Source organism: Macrobrachium nipponense, chromosome 33, assembly GCF_015104395.2.
Source record: "Macrobrachium nipponense isolate FS-2020 chromosome 33, ASM1510439v2, whole genome shotgun sequence".
In the NCBI taxonomy this organism is placed as follows: domain Eukaryota; kingdom Metazoa; phylum Arthropoda; class Malacostraca; order Decapoda; family Palaemonidae; genus Macrobrachium; species Macrobrachium nipponense.
Window position 1 is genome coordinate 25,905,767 of NC_087219.1, and position 22,887 is coordinate 25,928,653.

General features: G+C 36.6%; 1 protein-coding gene across 4 annotated transcripts in view; it reads right to left on the reverse strand.

Annotated features, from left to right (window-relative positions):
- Positions 1–1,088: 1,088 nt before the first annotated feature.
- Positions 1,089–22,887, reverse strand: part of LOC135203031 (E3 ubiquitin-protein ligase RNF139-like) — a 52,186-nt gene continuing 30,387 nt past the window's right edge. For all 4 annotated transcript variants that reach the window (XM_064232610.1, XM_064232611.1, XM_064232608.1 and 1 more), the window contains one exon: positions 1,089–1,984. In XM_064232610.1, the coding sequence (XP_064088680.1) occupies positions 1,286–1,984 (699 nt within the window). In that variant the 3' untranslated portion in view covers positions 1,089–1,285. The remainder of the gene's footprint in view (positions 1,985–22,887) is intronic.

Genomic DNA, 22,887 nt, shown 5'->3' on the forward strand with positions numbered 1-22,887 from the left:
GTTTCGTCTCTCTTGACAGCCTAGTTGTTGCCAACCATTGAAATTCATCGATCAGCGCTGTCAGGCATTCGAATCTCCCAGGTACTGAATCCTTCATCAGTTATAATTTCCTTTGATGATATACCCAAAGTAGAGCAAATTGGATATCAAATGACATTTTTAACTTAGTGTTTGTGATTACAAACACGTCACGGTGTGTGTGATAAAACTTCATATATATGAATATGAATATGAGTATATATCTTCTCAACTGCCCCAGTGCTTGACTTTCTAAAGTCTATGGTTTATCCTGTCTCTCTCACATGCCAGTGGAAAAAAATCCTAGAATTAGGAGCTATTATCTATGGGAGTAATGATGCTGTGTAGACTTGAAGAATACACATATGAAATTTTCTGTAATCACGATTAGATTGTTGGTCTGTTTTTATACCCTCGAACAGTTATGAGAGATGAAAAAGTCAATGCAGTAGACATTTCACATTAATATAATATTGGAAAATATCCGCAAGAACATGAAGAAAGTAAGAGTGCAGTAACTATCAGCGAATTGTCAGCATTCCATATGACGAGCGTTGATTTGAGTGATAGATCCGAATTTAGATAAATGACTAAGTGTTATGCAAACGATAATGAAAAGAGCAAAATGCAAGAAATATGTCAATAGCAGAAGTGGTAAAATAACTGAACGTCTCTGAGTGGCCTTACTTCATTAATGTCTGAATACATTGTAACTCTAAAGCACAAAAGTTTAAGAAGATTCGGTGTTTGTGTAAAAGGTTACATAAATCATGGGAAAGTTTGCATTTGAATGCATGGTAATCTTCCCAAACACGTGATATATCCAGTGTATAGTTGTTCAACTATTCCCAGATGAAACTGAAACTGATCTAGAGGACCTTGACTATTATTCAAATGAACAATTTAAATGGGCTAAAGGAGCTTATAACAGATCATTTCTCTTTAAGGACCTGAGAATAGATCTTATGTGGCTGTAGTTCATCTCCATCCATTCTTTTTCTAGAAAACCCAAGAGATCAGGCGGTTTTAACAAAAAGCTTTTCGCCAAAGCCTTTGCGTGAAACAGAAAAAAGTGGGACTATATGTTTATTATAGACAAGATGACGAGAGGGTGTTACATTCATCTGAATAGATTTCTGCACAGTAATTTATGAATTATGTACATGGAGTGATAACACTAATTAATGTAAACGTTAATCATATTTTGACGTGAAATAAAAGAACTAACCTATGGCTTATCATGACACAGGGATAATGTTTCGGTATATTATTCCCTGATGACGATGGACTGTGACTTATGCAAATCATACTGACATATGGGACACTTATAGGATTCTTTAAGACACCTTCTTAGGCAATCCGCGTGGAAAAAATGCTGACAAGGCGTGATGCGCGCGCAGCTCATCGCCGTCAGACAGATGGCGCACACGTCGTCATGTCCTCTTATCTCCGAAGGCGTGGCCATCCTGTAACAGGACAGCTTCGACAGTTCCTTGCTCAGCGGGAGGAGGTACCTGTCTCGCAGTTCTCGGTATTTGACGCGGACGTTTGTGAAACTGGAGAGGACCGCCAGCCTGAAGTTCCCGCAAACGAAGCAGAGGAAGACGAACAGGGAGGAAAGCGTGATTTGCAGGGTGAGGAGCAGAGCCGGGCAGTAGAAAGTCTCCATCCCCTCGAAGTAGTCGAACTTCTTGTTGTCCAGCCAGGCGAAGAGCATCTCTATGAATACCTTCTCCGTCATCAGGAAGTAGAAGCCCGTGATGAGAAGATAGGTGGTGGTGGGCATGTAGTTCTTCAGGCCTTTCTCGAGGCCGAAGACCAGAAGCATGCAGACTACGGTGATGATAAACGTTACTGCTTTTGTCCACTCCAGGACTATCTTGGTGGTGGAGAGGGCCAGATGGCGGACGTTGGAGGTGCGGGCGATGTTTACGTACATGGACCAGTCCTCCCGTTCTATGAGTTCCTGGAGAGAAGAAGAAGAGTTAGGTCAGAAGAGCGCCTGCAAAAGTAAACAAAGAATAGGCTAGGAGCAATTATTCATCAGTGGACCAGTTCTCCCGCTCTGTGAGTTCCTGAGGAGAAGAAGAAGAATAATTTGGTTAGAGGGATACCTTCGAACAGACTGAGAGTAAAAATTCAGCAAAGAATGGCGGAAATGATGGGGTTTTTACATGTTTTGGACTATATGGATACGTTGTAGTTTCTGTTAGGGTTAAATCTATGTTTAGGTTTTGACTGTGTGATATCCGATAATCCTGGATTATCTCTTTGATTTTTACAGTTTTGACAATTAACCATCTGGTATTCTTTATCTTTTTGTTTACCTGATAACTTTCTTTTCAACTGTATTTCATTCGTTCCTTGATAATGTCTAAGTAAAGACGAAAGCGCTTGGATTTCTGCCTATCATTTTCCTGTGGTATTCACTTATTTATTGAAGTCACGTGTATCTACTGTGATTTTTAAGCATATATATATATATATATATATATATATATATATATATATATATATATATATATATATATATATATATATCTATACGTAGAATTTACTGGTCACTTTTTACCAGATTCATACGTTAATGAACTTCTCGAATTCTTCGCCCATTTTTGGAGACGCTTGTCACTACGAAGCCTTTAGATCCAAGTGCAAGATATGTGTAGCAGTTATGATATCTTGTAGCGGGAAACGAACCCGGATCCCATGATCACAACGAGGTCAGGTCGGGCGACGTGACCTCATTGTGATTATGTGACCCGGGTTTGTTTCCCACAACCGGACATCATAACTGCTACATATTTGTTGCACCTGGATGTTAAGGCTTTGTAGTGACGAGCGTCTCCAAAAATGGGCGAAAAATTCGAGAAGTTAAGAGGGTATTGTGGTTATTACAATTACTTATCTCCCACTCTATATTTCGCAAATGTAACTTCTTCTATCATACACTACTTGGTAGGGGTGGGAGTCATTCCACCGAAATAGAGTCCTTAGCTTTCGATCAGTGTTTTAATGGGCATTTTATACTTGAGACATATATATACGTATATATACAATACATATCAACACTAAAACACCTTTTGAGTTCTTGAAGCAATGAATAAAGAGGATTTATACATGACGAATCCTCTCGCTAATGAATACGAGCTTCTATGTCGTTTGAGTAACAACAACACCAAATTCAGATTCAGAACTTCCAGTAGTCTTTAGTTTTCAAAAAAAAAAAAAAAAAAAAAAAAAAAGCTTTCAGACTTTCCAGTATTCTTGAGTAAAAGGAAAGTAAAAAAAAAAAACATTCTGAGCTTTAGGTAGGCTTAAGTTAAAAAAAAAATACAGACCTTCCATTAGTCTTGAGTTTCCCTCCCCTCCCCCCCTACACAAAAAATCCCCAAAAACATTCAGAGCTTCCAGTAGTCATGGGTTTTAAAAAAATCGAAAATAATATTCAGAGCTTCTGGTAGTCTTGAGTTAAAAAAAAAACATTTAGAGCTTCTGGTAGTCTTAAGTTTTAAAAAATCATTTGGAGCTTCTGGTAGTCTTGAGTTTAAAAAAAAATCCCAAAATACATTCAGAGCTTCCAGTAGTCTTGAGTTAATAAAGTTTTCAAAAAAAAAAAAATAAAACAATCAGAGCTTCCGTAGTCTTCAGTTAGAGAAAATAAAAAAAGCTCAGATCTTCCAATAGTCTTCAGTCTTCCCCCAAAAAAATAATTTCCCCCCAAAAAACAGCCAGAGCTTCGAGTAATCTAGAGTTTTCCCATAAAAAAGAAACCGTGAAAAGTGGATAAAGAACACCATTTGTCAATGTCAAAGTTTTAATTTCCGAATTTGTATTTGTAGTGAAATAAAAGAAGTTTTCTTTTCTTTCTTTTCTGTTTTGTTTATTCATTTGGTTTTATTTTTTGTTCGTCTTGGTTCTTTTTGCAATGAAAAGGTATCACACTTCCATTCCATTTAGAACCTGATAATAATAATAATAATAATAATAATAATAATAATAATAATAATAATAATAATAATAATAATAATAATAATAATAACAACAACAATAATAATAATAATAATAATAATAATAATAATAATAATGTTCTATTGAAGGAGATTGCTGCTTCAGTTGCCAGCGACACCACAGTCCAGCTTTGACGGTCTGCTAGGTTACGACAGCGAGAGCTTAACTCTGGAAAGTAGCTTGAAGATTCCTTCCAGCCGCCAATTGGAGAGGAGCACCGCACCCCCGACCAATGGAAATTCAGCTCACGGATACCCCCTGCTGACCTCCCGACTATAAATTAGGGGAACACCGAAACAATGATCTTTCCCTCAAACTAAGACTCACTTCCATTTCATACCCACCACTCTCCAACTAGGCTGAATCCCACTACTATAAAGCTTTGTCTCCTACAGATGGGTACCGTAAGGTTCAAAGGGGGTTGCGATCCTGCCTGTCACCCTATTTCATTTCAACAACTAACCGCCAAAAGCGCTGTTTTTATATCTTTACAGGTAATCCAGCTACGGGCTGCTCCAGGAGCAAGAGCCCGTGCCAGCGTAAGGCTGGCTTAATCTCCAACAACAACAACAACAAACCATCATTAGTCTATTCAAAACCTTAAGAATATGTGATCGAATCCAGAAGCAACGTTGGCATAAAATACTCGCTCAGATTTGTATTAATCTACGGATAATGTACGCCGGATTTGAATATATAATATATATATATATACTATATATATATATATATATATATATATATATATATATATATATAGTATATATATATATATCTATATATATATATATATATATTATATTTTATATATATATATATATATATATATCGTAAAATTCATCGGTCTTGACTTTTGTTCCCATGTCTCTAATAGACGCGTTACTCGCCACCAGCCTAAAAAAAAAAAAAGGATATTAAAAAAGCCGTGGTAAGAAGGATAGAAAAGAAATTCTATAAAATAAATGCAGCTGAAGCAGCAATCTCCTTCAATAGAACATGCTTGGAAGATGGTATTTTACCTAATTACAACAACAATAATGATAATACAATAATAAAATATTATTATTATTATTATTATTATTATTTTATTATTATTATTATGGAAAATAGGAGAAGGGTAATCAAATTTTATACACACACACACACACGCACACACACCACACACACACACACACACACACACACACATATATATATATATATATATATATATATATATATATATAGTATAAAAGGCCATTAAAACTCTGGTTTCAAGCTAAGAACTGTATTTCGGTGGACTAACTTCCACCCTTATCAAATGGTGAATACAGAAGAAGTTACATAGACGAGATATATAGTGGGAGATATTCCCCCACTATATATATCTCGCCAATGTAACTTCTTTCATTCACTAAGGGTGGAAGTTAGTCCATCGAAATAAAGTCGTTAGTTTTAAACCAGTATATAGATGGGCCTTTTTATACTTGAGACGTATCCTGATTTAACAGAAGAATTTACTTACACACACACACACACACACACACACACACACACACACACACATATATATATATATATATATATATATATATATATATATATATATATACATTTATATGTATTTACGTATATATATACACATATATATGTATATAAATATATATATATATATATATATATATATATATATATATATATATATATATATATATATATATATATATATATATATATATATATACGTACTTATATACGTATGTGCAGACTTGCGTTAACAGTGAAGTCAGAAATATTCGACAAGCACGACACGGCCCTTCAAATATTCCTGCCCTCATAATCGAGGTCAAATCCGTACCTTAAAAAAAAAACTTCCCCCAGATAAAGCAGTTCCAAAAAAGCTCAAATCCCCAAAAGCAGGACACAGAATAACGCAGAATTTATGACACTCAAACCCAGTTATTAATGACCCCTGGCGGGAAATAGGGTCCCCATAGAATCCCGTGCGGAATTCATTTCCCCTCTCATCCGGAATAGCATTTAGGCCTTTAGAATGTCCCCCTCAGTCGCTAATCCGGGAATGAACCAGATTTATTCAGCTTGCGCCCTCTGTGGGCAGCGCGTCTCTTTCCTTTGTAACGGCGCTCCCGACCCTTCGTCTCCCTGAGCCTCTATGGCTTCGTTTGTGGGGAAGATAGAAGGGGAATATCTCTCTCCTCTCTCTCTCTCTCTCCCTCTCTCCCACTTTTCCCTTCGTTCGTTCCCTAGAGAGAGAGAGAGCGAGAGAGAGAGAGAGAGAGGTCCTGTCTACTAATTATTGATTAATATATCTTTATTGTCATGGATATGTGAAAGAAAAATAGGGGAACTGAAATTGCAAGTGAGGGGTAATACGGATTATCGGTAAACAAACACGCACCCACACACACATGTATAAATATACTTTATATATTATATGTATATATATATAATATATATATATATATATATACATATATATATATATATATTATATATATATATATATGTGTGTGTGTGTGTGTGTGTCTGTGTGTGTGTGTGTGTGTGACTGAATCACGAAAATATACAACGCGATGAATATATAAATAAGGAGTTTTACAAAAGATTGGACCCAAGAGCTCAGAAGCAGTGACAAGACAATTAAATTATCATACAAAGATTGTAACTGACCACCAAAAAATGTCATAAAAGTACAACTCGATAACTCTCAAAGAGGTAAACAAGAAACAGTTTTGCCAGGTAAGTATTTTTATCAAAAATATTAAACATACGAATACATAGAAAATATATATAAGATAACTAATTTGTAATTCATTCATTCATTTAAGTGAAAACTCTCTCAAGATAAAGTTCACTGAAAGTCCACACTGATTGCCAGATCGAAGGATTTCTTTTCACGAAATCTTTTAGAATCCGCCATTATACAGCTTACTTCCAGTTGTAATCTTACCCTTAGCCCTGGGATGTACTTTCGGACCCCTTTATTAGTAAAATGTTCACGAATGACCTAAAAGATAAAATCACTGACTTGATTACAAATTAGTTACCTTCAATGTATTCGTATGTTTTTTATGTTCACCTTGCAAAAAATGTTATTGTTTACTAATTGGAGAGCTATCTAGTTGTAAATTTATAACATATTTTGGTGGTCAGTCAGCTCTGTTTTTTAATAACCTTTTAATGGTCTTGTCCCTGAGTCTGAGTTGTTGGGCAAGTAATTTGTAAATCTTAACCCTTTTTTGATAGGTCTACTAATTCTTCAGTCATGTTGGATTCCAGGTACATATCTTTTCCTTTGTCATTTAGCCGAGCTTTCTTTGTAAACTTATTTTTATATTTCTTCAGCCTGCTAAGTAAAGGACAAGAAAGCAAAAGGTCTCGCAGAATTCCATTGTTTTTCTTTTCTTCGTTAATTTTGTCTTTATATATATATATATATATATATATATATATATATAATATATATATATATATGCATATATATATATATATATATATACATATTCACAAATTTAAGTGTATGTGTTCATATGTCCGTGCACCTGTGTGCTTGCATATGTCAGGTCAGGGCGCATATGTCTGTGTGTGCGCACGTGTAAGCGCTCGAAGTCAACAAATATCCCCGACACACACTCATGCATTTGACAGAAACAATAAGACAAAGCCATTCTAAAAACCAGTTACTCCTCGGATTGACTCGCATCATAAAAATAATAAAGAATCCCATCGCAGTCAACAAATAAATGAAATGTGACAAAATCTAAATATAAAAAGACTCTTAAATCCGCGGTGGTTTAATCTGTCAGACCACAGATACAGAAAAATATCAACGGTACTTATCGTTGATGAATCCAGATCTCGATGACGTTTGCTCTCCGCTCGTTTTTGACGGGGTTTTATTTTGGCGAAATAAAAGACTTGGCTTTGAATTTCTCTATTATCTCTTTCTCTATTTGCCGTTAAAGATGATGTTCTCGTGCAGGGTGATGCGATCGAATATTGTTTTTGAGAGTTAGTGGTGTATAAACGAGAGAGAGAGAGAGAGAGAGAGAGAGAGAGAGAGCATCGTTATGATATTGGTAAATAGCTAATAGTCTATTTATAGTAATGATATAATAATTAAATGAAAAACTGAGTATAATAATAATAATAACAATAATAACAATAATAATAATGGATCATGTCAAGATTAGCGAACCCACTATTATTCAAGACAGTATTATACCACTTTGATATACATATATATTATATATATATATATATATATATATATATATATATATATGTGTGTGTGTGTGTGTGTGTGTGTGTGCGTGTATGTGTGTATGTGTGTGTGTTTGTATATCTTACGAGACCAGAGTCTCGTGCCCAGAGCGGAAGGCTTACTGGTAACTCTCTCGCTCTCTCTCTCTTTCTCTCAACCTCCACTCCATTATCTAAGGTCACCAAATCAGAGTCGGAACTACAAAAACAGACATTTATTCAAAGCAAAGTATTAATTGAATAACTCAAATTCTTACAGGATAATTAATGGCATGATAACTCAAGTTCAGATAACTTAGATAACCCCCGGGAAATAATAGTCTTAATCAGTAATAGTCAAACACCAATTATCTCCTCTCCAAAATACAGTCCCCCTCACTAGATCCGCCTGTTAAAAGACAGGAGGGACACACTAATGAGCATACACAATTGTAAAAACAAAGTCAAAAGATTAAACGAAATAGAACTTCTTTACAATAATGTCAAAACACAAACAAGCCACCCCTTTGGCTAAATCACAAAAATTCTTACCCATTGCAGCCTGAATATCACACACTCTCAAAAGGAAACTCTTTGGCATACGCCATCGTGGCTCTGCCTTTCTCGCAAAGACCTCCCCGTAAGTCTCTCCATAGTTTTGGCTAAAGATGCCATTATGAACGGAAGAGGCGCACACGTACACATGAATTCACACTCTTCGTCCACGCCCCAGGTAACTGGTTGCAGCCAGTTTTCAAAGTGCTAAGTAAGCATCTTAATGTCACGCCACCCCAAAGGTACATCAGCATTCTTAAGCTGAGATGTCTTGTCACTTGGACTCTCTGTATCTAAGGAAGTTAAAAATTATGAGCCTGTACATTCCCCCTTTTTACAGATTAGCTTGGCCACCATCCTGGCTAGCCCCAGCCTAGCCACAGGCCACATAAAACAGCTCATTATATAAAAAAAACACATTGGCCGGCTCATTAAACACAAAATATAGTAATAACTGCACGTCTCTGGCAGCACAAAGTAATGTCTATCACACTTCATCTCCAAAAACAATTGGGTGTAGAAACTTTTTTTCCCATCTTGAATCTCCTTTTTGTCTGCAACTGCCTCCACAGACTAGTAGAAACACGCTGTAGGAAGGCGAAACATCTCCCTGCGGAAGGCATCCAACGGCTTCTGTAGACCCAAAAGCGCTGTAGAACTCTGTAGACTTGTAGAAACTCTCTTATGTGGGCATACGACAGCAACATCTCTGCAATAGCTGGTGGGCGTCTTGCTAGCGTCGGGGAACGACGATTATGGTGTGTTTGAGTATGTCAGTCAATTAAACATGACCACTGAACTAATTTCTAACTTCAACTCGTGAAGGAACTCCATAGGATCACTAAATCATGTCATTATCACAACCCCGGAAAAAAAAAAATTAAGTTCTCTAACCTAATTCTCCAAATTCACACACTAACACACAATCCAAAACTCATAGTAACTCCACGGACTTCTGTCATCACATCTCAAACTCGCAAATTCTCACAAGTAAAAAAGAAAAAAGTAATGAGCCGAAGAAAAAAATCATGTAACAAGCCCAGACCCAAAATTATCAAAAATGTTCTCTCAAGCTCTGATATTTCAACAACCCACAAAAATCAGTAAAAACTCTCCAATGTCTAACAGCAAAAACCCTTCACTGCTCGCATAATTAATTACAATGAGACTTGATGTCAAACGCCCATTTCATGCAATTCACAAAGCCCAACAAATTACATCTCCCGTAGAAAAATAAATGCCCTTCAAAGCTCAATCTCCAATTACATCTCTCGTAGGCAAAGAAAAAAAAAGAAAAAATAAAGATAACAACAATAAGTGAACTTTGTCCCATCACACAAAGCATATAATATATGCATGATATACATAACCCCCGCGTTTCCCCCATAAATGCCATATGTATAGTTACGGAATTTTGCCACCGCAACTTTTCTTCAATCGGACACGGCCAGAAAGCAACCCCGTACACGTGCATTTACATGAAATGCTATGGTCAACATTTCCAGATATTGCAAAAACTCTGAGCAATCACCACTAGAGGAAAAGAGTCAGCAACCGGACTCATCACAGTATTGTCAGCAAAAATCCACCTGCAGACCCGTGTGCTCGAACTGCTGCATAAAAATGTCTAGTCAGACTTTCAACTTCGGAAACCGTTGATTCTCAAAAAAAGGTTCTATACTGACACTACGCAAGCACATTTCACAAAATTATCTCCAGGATATGACTAAGGTGCTCAAAAATTGTCTCAAAGATAACTCTCACATGATACTGCCCAATTATATAAAAAATTATCACCTATTCAGGATAAAAACTACGATAAACTCACAATTCAGCAATTATATGCCACCAAAAATAACCCACTGGTGAATATAAAAAAAAGCAACATCTCCATAAGACCAAAATGCAGTAAGTAATGCCAGTCGCCTCCAATTAGTCACGAAACCAAAAAGAAAGAACCACAGAACTCTTCTCTTGGCTCGTAAAAACTCCAGGAATTCAACTAAAAAAAATCATAACCACAAAAAAGGTCACCCCCAAAGGTTAATGCCATCTCTATATATATATAAATCACCATCTTAATAATAGCACCACCCCAGTGATGAAAATATTACCTCCATTTAATTAATAACCACACCACACCATATTCCGTCTTATTTCACCAATAACCACGTGTTAATAAAACCACCATTCCAGTAACATAAAATATTCACCTCTGTTTTGGCAAATAAAAAATACTTACCTCTATTTCACCAATAACTCCATTTGGAATTAAACAAGTCTCTAAAAAATATTATATCTCCAAGCAGGATAATAAAAAAATGTAACTCCACCGCCAAAAAAAAAAATGCACTCAAAGCATCTAGCTGACACACTCGAAAGTATTGCCCAGTATCGCCTCAAAAAGATGTCTCCATTTGCAACAAAAATGACTGCAAAATAATTGAACTAAACATAGCTCTCACCACCATAGACCTAAACTGTGGAATATTTCCAAAAAAATAAAAAAAATATCAAATGGCCAAAAATATTATGTCTCAAATTATGTCTCCAATTTTCCAGGAATATAACTCAATGTTATAGTCAAAAACTATAAACTTTCAGTTTAGCATAACTGCTAAGAAAAGGCAAAAACTCGGCAAATAGAATTGCCCAGGAAATTCTAGAAAAAATCACTAGTGTGCCATCTCTGGCAAAGTTGTCACAAATACAACAAAAGTATTGTGCAAGAAACCCACAACTTCTGGAACACAAATATCCAGAGAAAAAATGTAGTGCCATTTCGTATGCATTAAAAAAAATGCAAAAATTCTCCCAAAAATCTCTCTGCAGCATCAAACAGCTGAAATTATAAACACATTCCCGAACAATGACTCTAAGTCACGAACTGAGATATTAAAAAAAAATCACACAAACTGCTCGGAGGGAAAAATAAATTCAAACTCTCCCATGATAAAAAAAAACTTATGTCAGCGATGGCTAACTTCCAAAAAGAGGAAAAAAGAAAAATCAATGGTACTGTTAACTATCCCCCTGACTCACGTAGATGTCAAGCAATTTTCTGCTGAACTCATAAAAAAAAAGAAAAACAAAAAATGTGTCGTTAGTTACTCCCATATCCACAAAAAAAACAACACCACCCTTGATAGCATTACAACATGCATGTTAATATATAAAAAAAATCACCAGTATTAGTATAAAAAACATCACCAATGTTAATGCTTGCCCATTGACCATTCAGCACAAAATTCACCAAAAGTTCAGCAAAATTCAGCACAATTCACTAAAAATTCAGCCAGATTCATCACCCATGAACCACTGACACATTCTCCAAAGTCATAGAAACTCCGTAAATAGTTAACCACAAAACTTCTCCCATAATTCATTGTAATAATTCACCGTAATATAATTATCCGTAATAATTATAAAATAATCTCCCATGAAATATCTCAAATCTCGTGTGAAATATGTCTCAAATAATGATAATTCTATTTAAGTAACTCTCCCGTAAAATATCTCAAGTAATGATAATAATAATAATTCTCCAGTAAAATATCTCAAGTTAGGGCATTAATATTGCCATTCCCCAATATTTATCATTATTGCCACACTCCATGATACCAACCAACACCAATCAACACCATTTCTCCAGTATACACCACCATTGCCACACCAAAAATCAACACCACTCACCGGTATTATCAGATACAACACCACTCATCACCACTCAGAAACACCGGGCATCACCACTCAGCAATCATCACCAGTCAGCACCATTTTAAAGTAATCTCCCCAACACCAATCAAATCTCCATTTAAAAATAATAATCACTGTGTTCCCATTAATAATAATTCTCTCTAACCTTGCGTAAAAGCATTCTCCAAAGCATAAGGAAAACTTACACCAAATATATATGCACTTCATTTCCTTTTCTCTTCACTCAAGAGAAAGAAAAAAAATCTTTCTAAAAAAACCCTACGGGCATCTGACATCATCAACCAATCGCTATCAGCTGATGTCCTGGCATTGAAAATTCCTTATCCAAGGGCAAACTCGTCCCCAATGCCCGGACACAAAGAAAAAAAAGAAGAAATTCACCCCCACTAAAAAAAGGAGTTTCACCCTCACATTCAAGCAATTCCCCCTGAGGCAGACCACTACTCGCTCTCCCCTTGCAATACCCCTCTGGGTCAGCAGAAAATGCGCTGAGCGCGTCATGAATGAACGGGTGCTCTATCTCCAGGCAAAACCACAGTGCTGCATGTAGGAAAACCATTCATATACACATGTATGTATTAAAACAAAGACGAACGCGTCTCCTTTAATATGTGCCAATAAAGAACACATCACTCTCTACTCCTATGGGGAAAAAAATGTTGTATTCCAAACCAATCCAATGTCTCACAAAATGTTTCATACACAAAGTCAAAAAAACCCAGGCCTAAAAAAACACATTGTAACACTTACCCCTTCACAATGAAAGAAAACCTCGACTGCAAAACCGAGCGCGAGAGAAAAGAAAACACGCCAATACACACACTCGAGGACATCTCGGGGACCGCACTCACAAGATCTCAGTCCTAAGTCCTAACTGACTGCCCAACTCCCTCGAGGCATCCCCATGGGCAAATTTGATGACTCTAGTAGAATTGTCTTCACTCGGTACCACAGTTAACGGACGAATAAACCCTAACCCCATAAGTTATTAACTGAAATATAACACATTCCCACAACCAGACACTCTGAAAACGGCATTTTACAGCTGATACCAATCTCACAAAAGGCTTTTTCGTTCGACCACCGCTCGCCACCACTCTTACGAGACCAGAGTCTCGTTTCACATTTGGTAACGTTAAACCCAGAGTGGATGGCTTACTGGTAACACCTTGTCTCATCTCTTTCTCTCTCTCTCTCTCTCTCTCTCTCTCTCTCTCTCTCTCTCAACCTCCACTCCATTATCTAAGGTCACCAAATCAGAGTCGGAACTACAAAAACAGACATTTATTTAAAGCAAAGTATTAATTGAATAACTCAAATTCTTACAGGATAATTAACGGAATGATATCTCAAGTTCAGATAACTTAGATAACCCCCGGTAAATAATAGTCTTAATCAGTAATAGTCAAACACCAATTATCTCCTCTCCAAAATACAGCCCCTCACTAGATCTGCCTGTTAAAAGACAGGAGGGACACACTAATGAGCATACACAATTGTAAAGACAAAGTCAAAAGATTAAATGAAATAGAACATCTTTACAATAATGTCAAAACACAAGCAAGCCACCCCTTTGGCTAAATCACGATAATTCTTACCCATTGCAGCCTGGAATATCAAACATTCTCAAAAGGAAACTCTTTGGCATATGCCATCGAGGCTCTGCCTTTCTCGCACAGACCTCTCCATAAGTTTCTCCATAGTTTTGGCTAAAGATGCCATTATGAACGGAAGAGGCGCACATGTACACATGAATTCACACTCTTCGTCCACGCCCCAGGTAACTGGTTGCAGCCAGTTTTCAAAGGCACCTTCTCGAACTACAGGACGATCGTTGACCTGCTAAGTAAGCATCTTAATGTCACCCCACCCAGAAGGTACATCAGCATTCTTAAGCTGAGATGTCTTGTCACTTGGACTCTCTGTATCTAAGGAAGTTAAAAATTATGAGCCTGTACATTCCCCCTTTTTAACATACACACACACACACACACACACACACACACACACACACACACACACACACATATATATATATATATATATATATATATATATATATATTATATATATATATATATATATTATCATAATATCTATAATATATACATGTGTGGTAAATAAATTTATTCTGTTTAAACAGGATACGCCCCAGGTATAAAAGGCCCATTATTTGAAAGGAGCAAAACACTCTTTCCATGTTCTGTTAAAAGGAATGGCAGCATCAATGGAATTGCTTTTATGGAAGGTCTTTTTAATTCTTTTTATGTTCTTCATGGTTGATATTTGCTAAGAGCTGGCCGATGTACACAATCTGGATAACTAAGGTAATGAATAACTAAGGTAATGGTTCTGAATAAAGGGACATTATTTTTGAGTCGTTTAAGTTAGATTTGGCGTGTGGTAACCGTAGAGATTTGAGTCTCAGCATATACGAGACTTTCTATTTCTTGTGTTTGTTCTTCTTGGTTTCTAAGGGAGTAATAGTGGTTCCCAAACTTTTTGTGGTCGTTACCCACTTTACATACAGGATACTTTTGTCCATGGCCCACCACCCACAACCAAGCATAACCCGTGTATGTAAAAATCCATCGTTTTATACATACATATTCTCTGATTATGGCCCCTGCCTTTTGATATATGGCCCTCAGTTTGGGAACCACTGGCGTAGCGGGACCACGTAGAAGAAGAAGAAGAAGAAGAAGAAGAAGAAGAAGAAGAAGAAGAAGAAAAAAGAAGAAAAAAAAAGAAGCAAGAAATACGAAGTCGTGAATGCTAACACCCGAAACTCTACGAATATCACGCACCATATTTAACTTATACAAAGGCGTGGCAATCCTCCCCCCCCCCAAATCAATAAATAAATAAAGTCACTTTATACAGAAAAATTAACCTCCTTACCCAGATTATGTACATCGGCCAATTCTTAGCATATATCAGCCCTGAAAAAAATAAAATAGTCTAAAGAATTGAAAAGACCTTTTATAAAAAGCAATTCCACTGATGCTGCCATGTCTTTTAACCGAACATATTATTATTATTATATTATTATTATTATTATTATTATTATTATTATTATTATTATTATTATATCACCCAGTTGAATAAGAAGACTATGATAGACCAAAAAATAAGATTAAATAATAATAATAATAATAATAATAATAATAATAATAATAATAATAATAATAATAATAATAATAATAATAATAATAATATATGGGGCAGAGGAAAACACCATCAGCTTCCTCAAAAATACAATGCGCAACTGGAATACAATACTTACAAGCTCTGGAATAAGACTAGCAGAGGTTAATATCCAGGAGGGATCTTCCAGGGCGACTCACTGTCCCCACTACTCTTCGTAGTAGCCATGATTCCTATGACAAAAGTACTACAGAAGATGGATGCCGGGTACCAACTCAAGAAAAGAGGCAACAGAATCAACCATCTGATGTTCATGGACGACATCAAGCTGTATGGTAAGAGCATCAAGGAAATAGATACCCTAATCCAGACTGTAAGGATTGTATCTGGGGACATCAGGATGGAGTTTGGAATAGAAAAATGCGCCTTAGTCAACATACAAAAAGGCAAAGTAACGAGAACTGAAGGGATAAAGCTACCAGATGGGAGCAACATCAAACACATAGATGAGACAGGATACAAATACCTGGGAATAATGGAAGGAGGGGATATAAAACACCAAGAGATGAAGGACACGATCAGGAAAGAATATATGCAGAGACTCAAGGCGATACTCAAGTCAAAACTCAACGCCGGAAATATGATAAAAGCCATAAACACATGGGCAGTGCCAGTAATCAGATACATCGCAGGAATAGTCGAATGGACGAAGGCAGAACTCCGCAGCATAGATCAGAAAACCAGGAAACATATGACAATACACAAAGCACTACACCCAAGAGCAAATACGGACAGACTATACATAACACGAAAGGAAGGGGGGAGAGGACTACTAAGTATAGAGGACTGCGTCAACATCGAGAACAGAGCACTTGGGCAATATCTGAAAACCAGTGAAGACGAGTGGCTAAAGAGTGCATGGGAAGAAGGACTAATAAAAGTAGACGAAGACCCAGAAATATACAGAGACAGGAGAAAGACAGACAGAACAGAGGAATGGCACAACAAACCAATGCACGGACAATACATTAGACAGACTAAAGAACTAGCCAGCGATGACAATTGGCAATGGCTACAGAGGGGAGAGCTAAAGAAGGAAACTGAAGGAATGATAACAGCGACACAAGATCAGGCCCTAAGAACCAGATATGTTCAAAGAACGATAGACGGAAATTACATCTCTCCCATATGTAGGAAGTGCAATACGAAAAATGAAACCATAAACCACATAGCAAGCTAATGTCCGGCACTTGCACAGAACCAGTACAAAAAGAGGCATGATTCAGTGGCAAAAGCCCTCCACTGGAGCCTGTGCAAGAAACATCAGCTACCTTGCAGTAATAAGTGGTACGAACACCAACCTGAAGTAGTGATAGAAAACGATCAAGCAAAGATCCTCTGGGACATATGGTATCAGAACAGATAGGGTGAATACGTGGGTCAAATAGACCAGACGTGACGTTGATTGACAAAATCAAGAAGAAAGTATCACTCATTGATGTCGCGATACCATGGGACACCAGAGTTGAAGAGAAAGAGAGGGAAAAAATGGATAAGTATCAAGATCTGAAAATAGAAATAAGAAGGATATGGGATATGCCGGTGGAAATCGTACCCATAATCATAGGAGCACTAGGCACGATCCCAAGATCCCTGAAAAGGAATCTAGGAAAACTAGAGGCTGAAGTAGCTCCAGGACTCATGCAGAAGAGTGTGATCCTAGAAACGGCACACATAGTAAGAAAAGTGATGGACTCCTAAGGAGGCAGGATGCAACCCGGAACCCCACACTATAAATACCACCCAGTCGAATTGGAGGACTGTGATAGAGCAAAAAAAAAAATAATAATAATAATAGTAATAATAACAATAATAATAATAATAATAAACTAACCTAATAATAATAAACTAATAATAATAATAGTAATAATAACAATAATAATAATAATAATAAACTAACCTAATAATAATAAACTAACCTAATAATAATAAACTAACCTGGATAGACTATAAGAAAGCCTTCGACATGGTACCACGCACATGGCCAATAGAATGCCTGAAAATATATGGAGCAGAGGAAAACACCACCAGCTTCCTCAAAAATACAATGCGCAACTGGAATACAATACTTACAAGCTCTGGAATAAGACTAGCAGAGGTTAATATTAGGAGAGGGATCTTCCAGGGCGACTCACTGTTCCCACTACTCTTTGCAGTAGCCATGATTCCCATGACAAAAGCACTCCAGAAGATGGATGCCGGGTACCAACTCAAGAAAAGAGGCAACAGAATTAACCATCTGATGTTCATGGACGACATCAAGCTGTATGGTAAGAGCATCAAGGAAATAGATACCCTAATCCAGACTGTGAGGATTATATCTAGGGACAACATCAGGATGGAGTTTGGAATAGAAAAATGCGCCTTAGTCAACATACAAAAGGGCAAAGTAACAAAGACTGAAGGGATAAAGCTACCAGATGGGAACAACATCAAACACAAATGAGACGGGATACAAATACCTAGGAATAATGGAAGGAGGGGATATAAAACATCAAGAGATGAAGGACACAATCAGGAAAGAATATATGCAGAGACTCAAGGCGATACTCAAGTCAAAACTCAACGCCGGAAATATGATATAAGCCATAAACACATGGGCAGTGCCAGTAATCAGATACAGCGCAGGAATAGTGGAATGGACGAAGGCAGAACTTCGCAGCATAGACCAGTAAACGAGGAAACATATGACAATACACAAAGCACTACACCCAAGAGCAAATACGGACAGACTATACATAACACGAAAGGAAGGAGGGAGGGGACTACTAAGTATAGAGGACTGCGTCAGCATCGAGAACAGAACACTGGGGCAATATATGAAGACCAGTGAAGACGAGTGGCTAAAGAGTGCATGGGAAGAAGGACTGATAAAAGTAGACGAAGACCCAGAAATATGCAGAGACAGGAGAAAGACAAGCTGAACAGAGGAATGGCATAACAAACCAATGCACGGACAATACATGAGACAAACTAAAGAACTAGCCAGCGATGACACGTGGCAATGGCTAAGAGGGGAGAGCTCAAAAAGGAAACTGAAGGAATGATAACAGCGGCACAAGATCAGGCCCTAAGAACCAGATATGTTCAAAGAACGATAGATGGAAATAACATCTCTCCCATATGTAGGAAGTGCAATACGAAAAATGAAACCATAAACCACTTAGCAAGCGAATGTCCGGCACTTGCACAGAACCAGTACAAAAAGAGGCATGATTCAGTAGCAAGAGCCCTCCACTGGAGCCTGTGCAAGAAACATCAGCTACCTTGCAGTAATAAGTGGTACGAACACCAACCTGAAGTAGTGATAGAAAACGATCAGGGCAAAGATCCTCTGGGACTATGGTATCAGAACAGATAGGGTGATACGTGCAAACAGACCAGACATGACGTTGATTGACAAAATCAAGAAGAAAGTATCACTCATTGATGTCGCAATACCATGGGACACCAGAGTTGAAGAGAAAGAGAGGGAAAAAATGGATAAGTATCAAGATCTGAAAATAGAAATAAGAAGGATATGGGATATGCCGGTGGAAATCGTACCCATAATCATAGGAGCACTAGGCACGATCCCAAGATCCCTGAAAAGGAATCTAGGAAAACTAGAGGCTGAAGTAGCTCCAGGACTCATGCAGAAGAGTGTGATCCTAGAAACGGCGCAGATAGTAAGAAAAGTGATGGACTCCTAAGGAGACAGGATGCAACCCGGAACCCACACTATAAACACCACCCAGTCGAATTAGAGGACTGTGATAGAGCACATAATAATAATAATAATAATAATAATAATAATAATAATAAAATAATATAATAATAATAATAATAATAAAGGTAATTTCTAATACAACAGCTAGAAGTTTTTAATTAAAGTTTTTTATACTAAATTCATTTTTCACTTCTTACTGTTTCTATTTTTTTTTTTTTTTTTTTTTTTGCAACGGTTTAAAATCAATGACCTAAGAAGGTGGTCCTCGCGATTTCACTCTCTCATGAAAAGATATGATTTTGCTTGACATTTCATCACTGCTGATATATAAGTATAATAAACTCAAAGCCATCAAATTTCTTAGTCCTTTATAAACTAAAGGACAATTAGAAAAGTTCAGACCAAATTTTGCTAAGATTAAAAAACAGTAATAATAATAAATATTTCATTTACTTTTTAATCTTTTCTGCAGAATTTAATTTTCTGCTTTTCTATCTTCTTTTTTTAAAATAAAAATGGGTCTTTTGTTCCTCATTCATGGTCCAAAAAATAATAATAGTAATCGATAGATATTTTATTTCAATTCTTCTTTTCTATTCTTTTCCTTAAAACTTTATTTATTTACCTTATTTTTGTTTATTTATTTATTTATCTTTTTTTTGTTATGTAACAATGACACTTTTGTTCCTTCAATATGGTCCTGTTGTGTCTAAATAAAGGGGAACAAGCAGGAGGAATTATAACAAATAATGATAGAATAACAATAGCCATTCAATTTCTATTGTGAGTATTTATGTTATGAACAATAAAGGCCTTGGGTGCTCACTGAGTGAGGAATTGGCACTATATCAATATGACTAATCAAATGTAATCCCATATTGCATGTATGACAAAGAAAGTGGCCTTCGTTCGGGCTTACATAATATGACAAAGTGGGCTTCGGGTTCTCTCTCTCTCTCTCTCTCTCTCTCATCGAAAGCATTTGTTATACTTGTACTATTTAAAATCTCTCTCTCTCTCTCTCTCTCTCTCTCTCATCGAAAGCACTCATTATACGTGTACTATTTCAAATCTCTCTCTCTCTCTCTCTCTCTCTCTCTCTCTCTCTCTCCTCTCTCATCAAGCACTCATTATACTTGTACTATTTCAAATCTCTCTCTCTCTCTCTCTCTCTCTCTCTCTCTATGAAAAGGATATTGCACAAATAGAGAGTGTACAAAGGTGCTTTACAGCTAGAATAGAAGAAGTTAAGGACCTTGACTACTGGGAAAGACTACAATCCTTAAAATTATATAGTCTAGAAAGGAGAAGAGAACGCTACATGATAATTCAGGCATGGAAACAGATAGCAGAAAACATCATGGAACTAAAAATATCAGAAAGAGCAAGCAGAGGTAGATTAATAGTGACCAAAACTATACCAGGAAAAATAAGGAAAGCACACAGGACATTAATCCACTACGCACCAGCATCGATAATGCAGCGTCTATTCAATGCGTTGCCAGCTCATCTGAGGAATATATCAGGAGTGAGCGTAGATGTGTTTAAGAATAAGCTCGACAAATATCTAAACTGCATCCCAGACCATCCAAGATTGGAAGATGCAAAATATACCGGAAGATGTACTAGCAACTCTCTGGTAGACATTAGAGGACGAGGTGCCTCACACTGAGGGACCTGGGGCAACCCGAACGAACTGTATGGTCTGTAAGGTCTCATCGAAAGCATTCATTATACTTGTACTATTTCATTTCAAATCTCTCTCTCTCTCTCTCTCATCGAAAGCATTCATTATACTTGTACTATTTCATTTCAATCTCTCTCTCTCTCTCTCTCTCTCTCTCTCTCTCTCTCTCTCTCTCTCTCTCTCCTTGAAAACATTCATTATAATTGCACTATATCAAAAATACCTCTCTCTCTCTCTCTCTCTCTCTCTCTCTCTCTCTCTCTCTCTCTCTCTCTCATCGAAAGCATTAGTTATACTTGTACTATTTAAAAAATCTCTCTCTCTCTCTCTGTCTGTCTCTCTCTCTCTCTCTCTCTCTCTCTCTCTCCTTGAAAACATTCATTATAATTGTACTATATCAAAAATACCTCTCTCTCTCTCTCTCTCTCTCTCTCTCTCTCTCTCATCGAAAGCATTAGTTATACTTGTACTATTTAAAAAATCTCTCTCTCTCTCTCTGTCTCTCTCTCTCTCTCTCTCTCTCTCTCTCTCTCTCTCTCTCTCTCTCTGTTCAAATTTAAGCCACCCCCTCCCTAACCAACACTCTACCCCATCACCATCCACAATCCTTGACCCTACATACCGAATATTCATTCAGCTATATAGCCTCAACCCTACACGTTAATTATTACTCCTTTTTCAACCTTTCCATTTCGCGAAAAATAATTCCTGCCAACTCCCAAAAACCTTCCGGGATTATTCAACTTTTCCTTGTCGACCAAATGGTGTAAAACCTCCCCCATGCGTTGGTAATTAGCCGTGGAAAGTACCTACGAGAAAACCCATCAGAGGTTTGTCCCAAAAATCAGACTTAGAAAAAACGAAAGTCCGAAAAAGGGAGTTTGACGTAAAATTTACGGAGTTTTATTTCGGCGTTTTAGGGCCCAGATCCGGTAATTGCATCCTGATTCGGTTTGTTTCCGATCTCTCTCTCTCTCTCTCTCTCTCTCTCTCTCTCTCTCTCTCTCTCTCTTTCTTTCTTTCCGCTATGGAAAGAACTGACACAAATGGACTTGCTTTTGCTAGAATCAGGTCATTGGTGTAGTTTAGATTATGATTCTACTTGAAGCGAAACTGAATTTGAATGGTAGAGAAATTCTGGTACTTTATATTATGTGTATATATATATATATCTATATATATATATATATATATATATACATATATATATATATATATATAGACATATATATATATGTATATATATATATATATTAATATGGTATATATATTATATATAGATACATACATATATATATATACATATATATGTTATATATATATATATATATATATATAATATATATATATATATATTATATATATAATATATATATATATATCATATATATATATATACTATATATATAATATATATATATATATATATATATTTACAGGGTGTTTCGAAAATTAGAGGCCACACCCCCCCCTTTCAGCATAAACTAAAATTATATGAACAAAAACAAAAGTACTTCAGAAAAAGTATTTATTTAAGTTTCTCTCTGAGTATTTAATATTTTGTGTTGTCTCCATCATTCTTGAGGGGTATGATTTCAGCAAATCGCGAAAAACCTGAGACTCAAACTCCATTTCCCTGAGCACTTTGGTCACCTCTACTCTCAGGTCGTCAAGGCTTGGTATACCATCATAGTTCACTGTGCGGGCTTCAACACAATCCTTCAAGATACTACCAATGTTT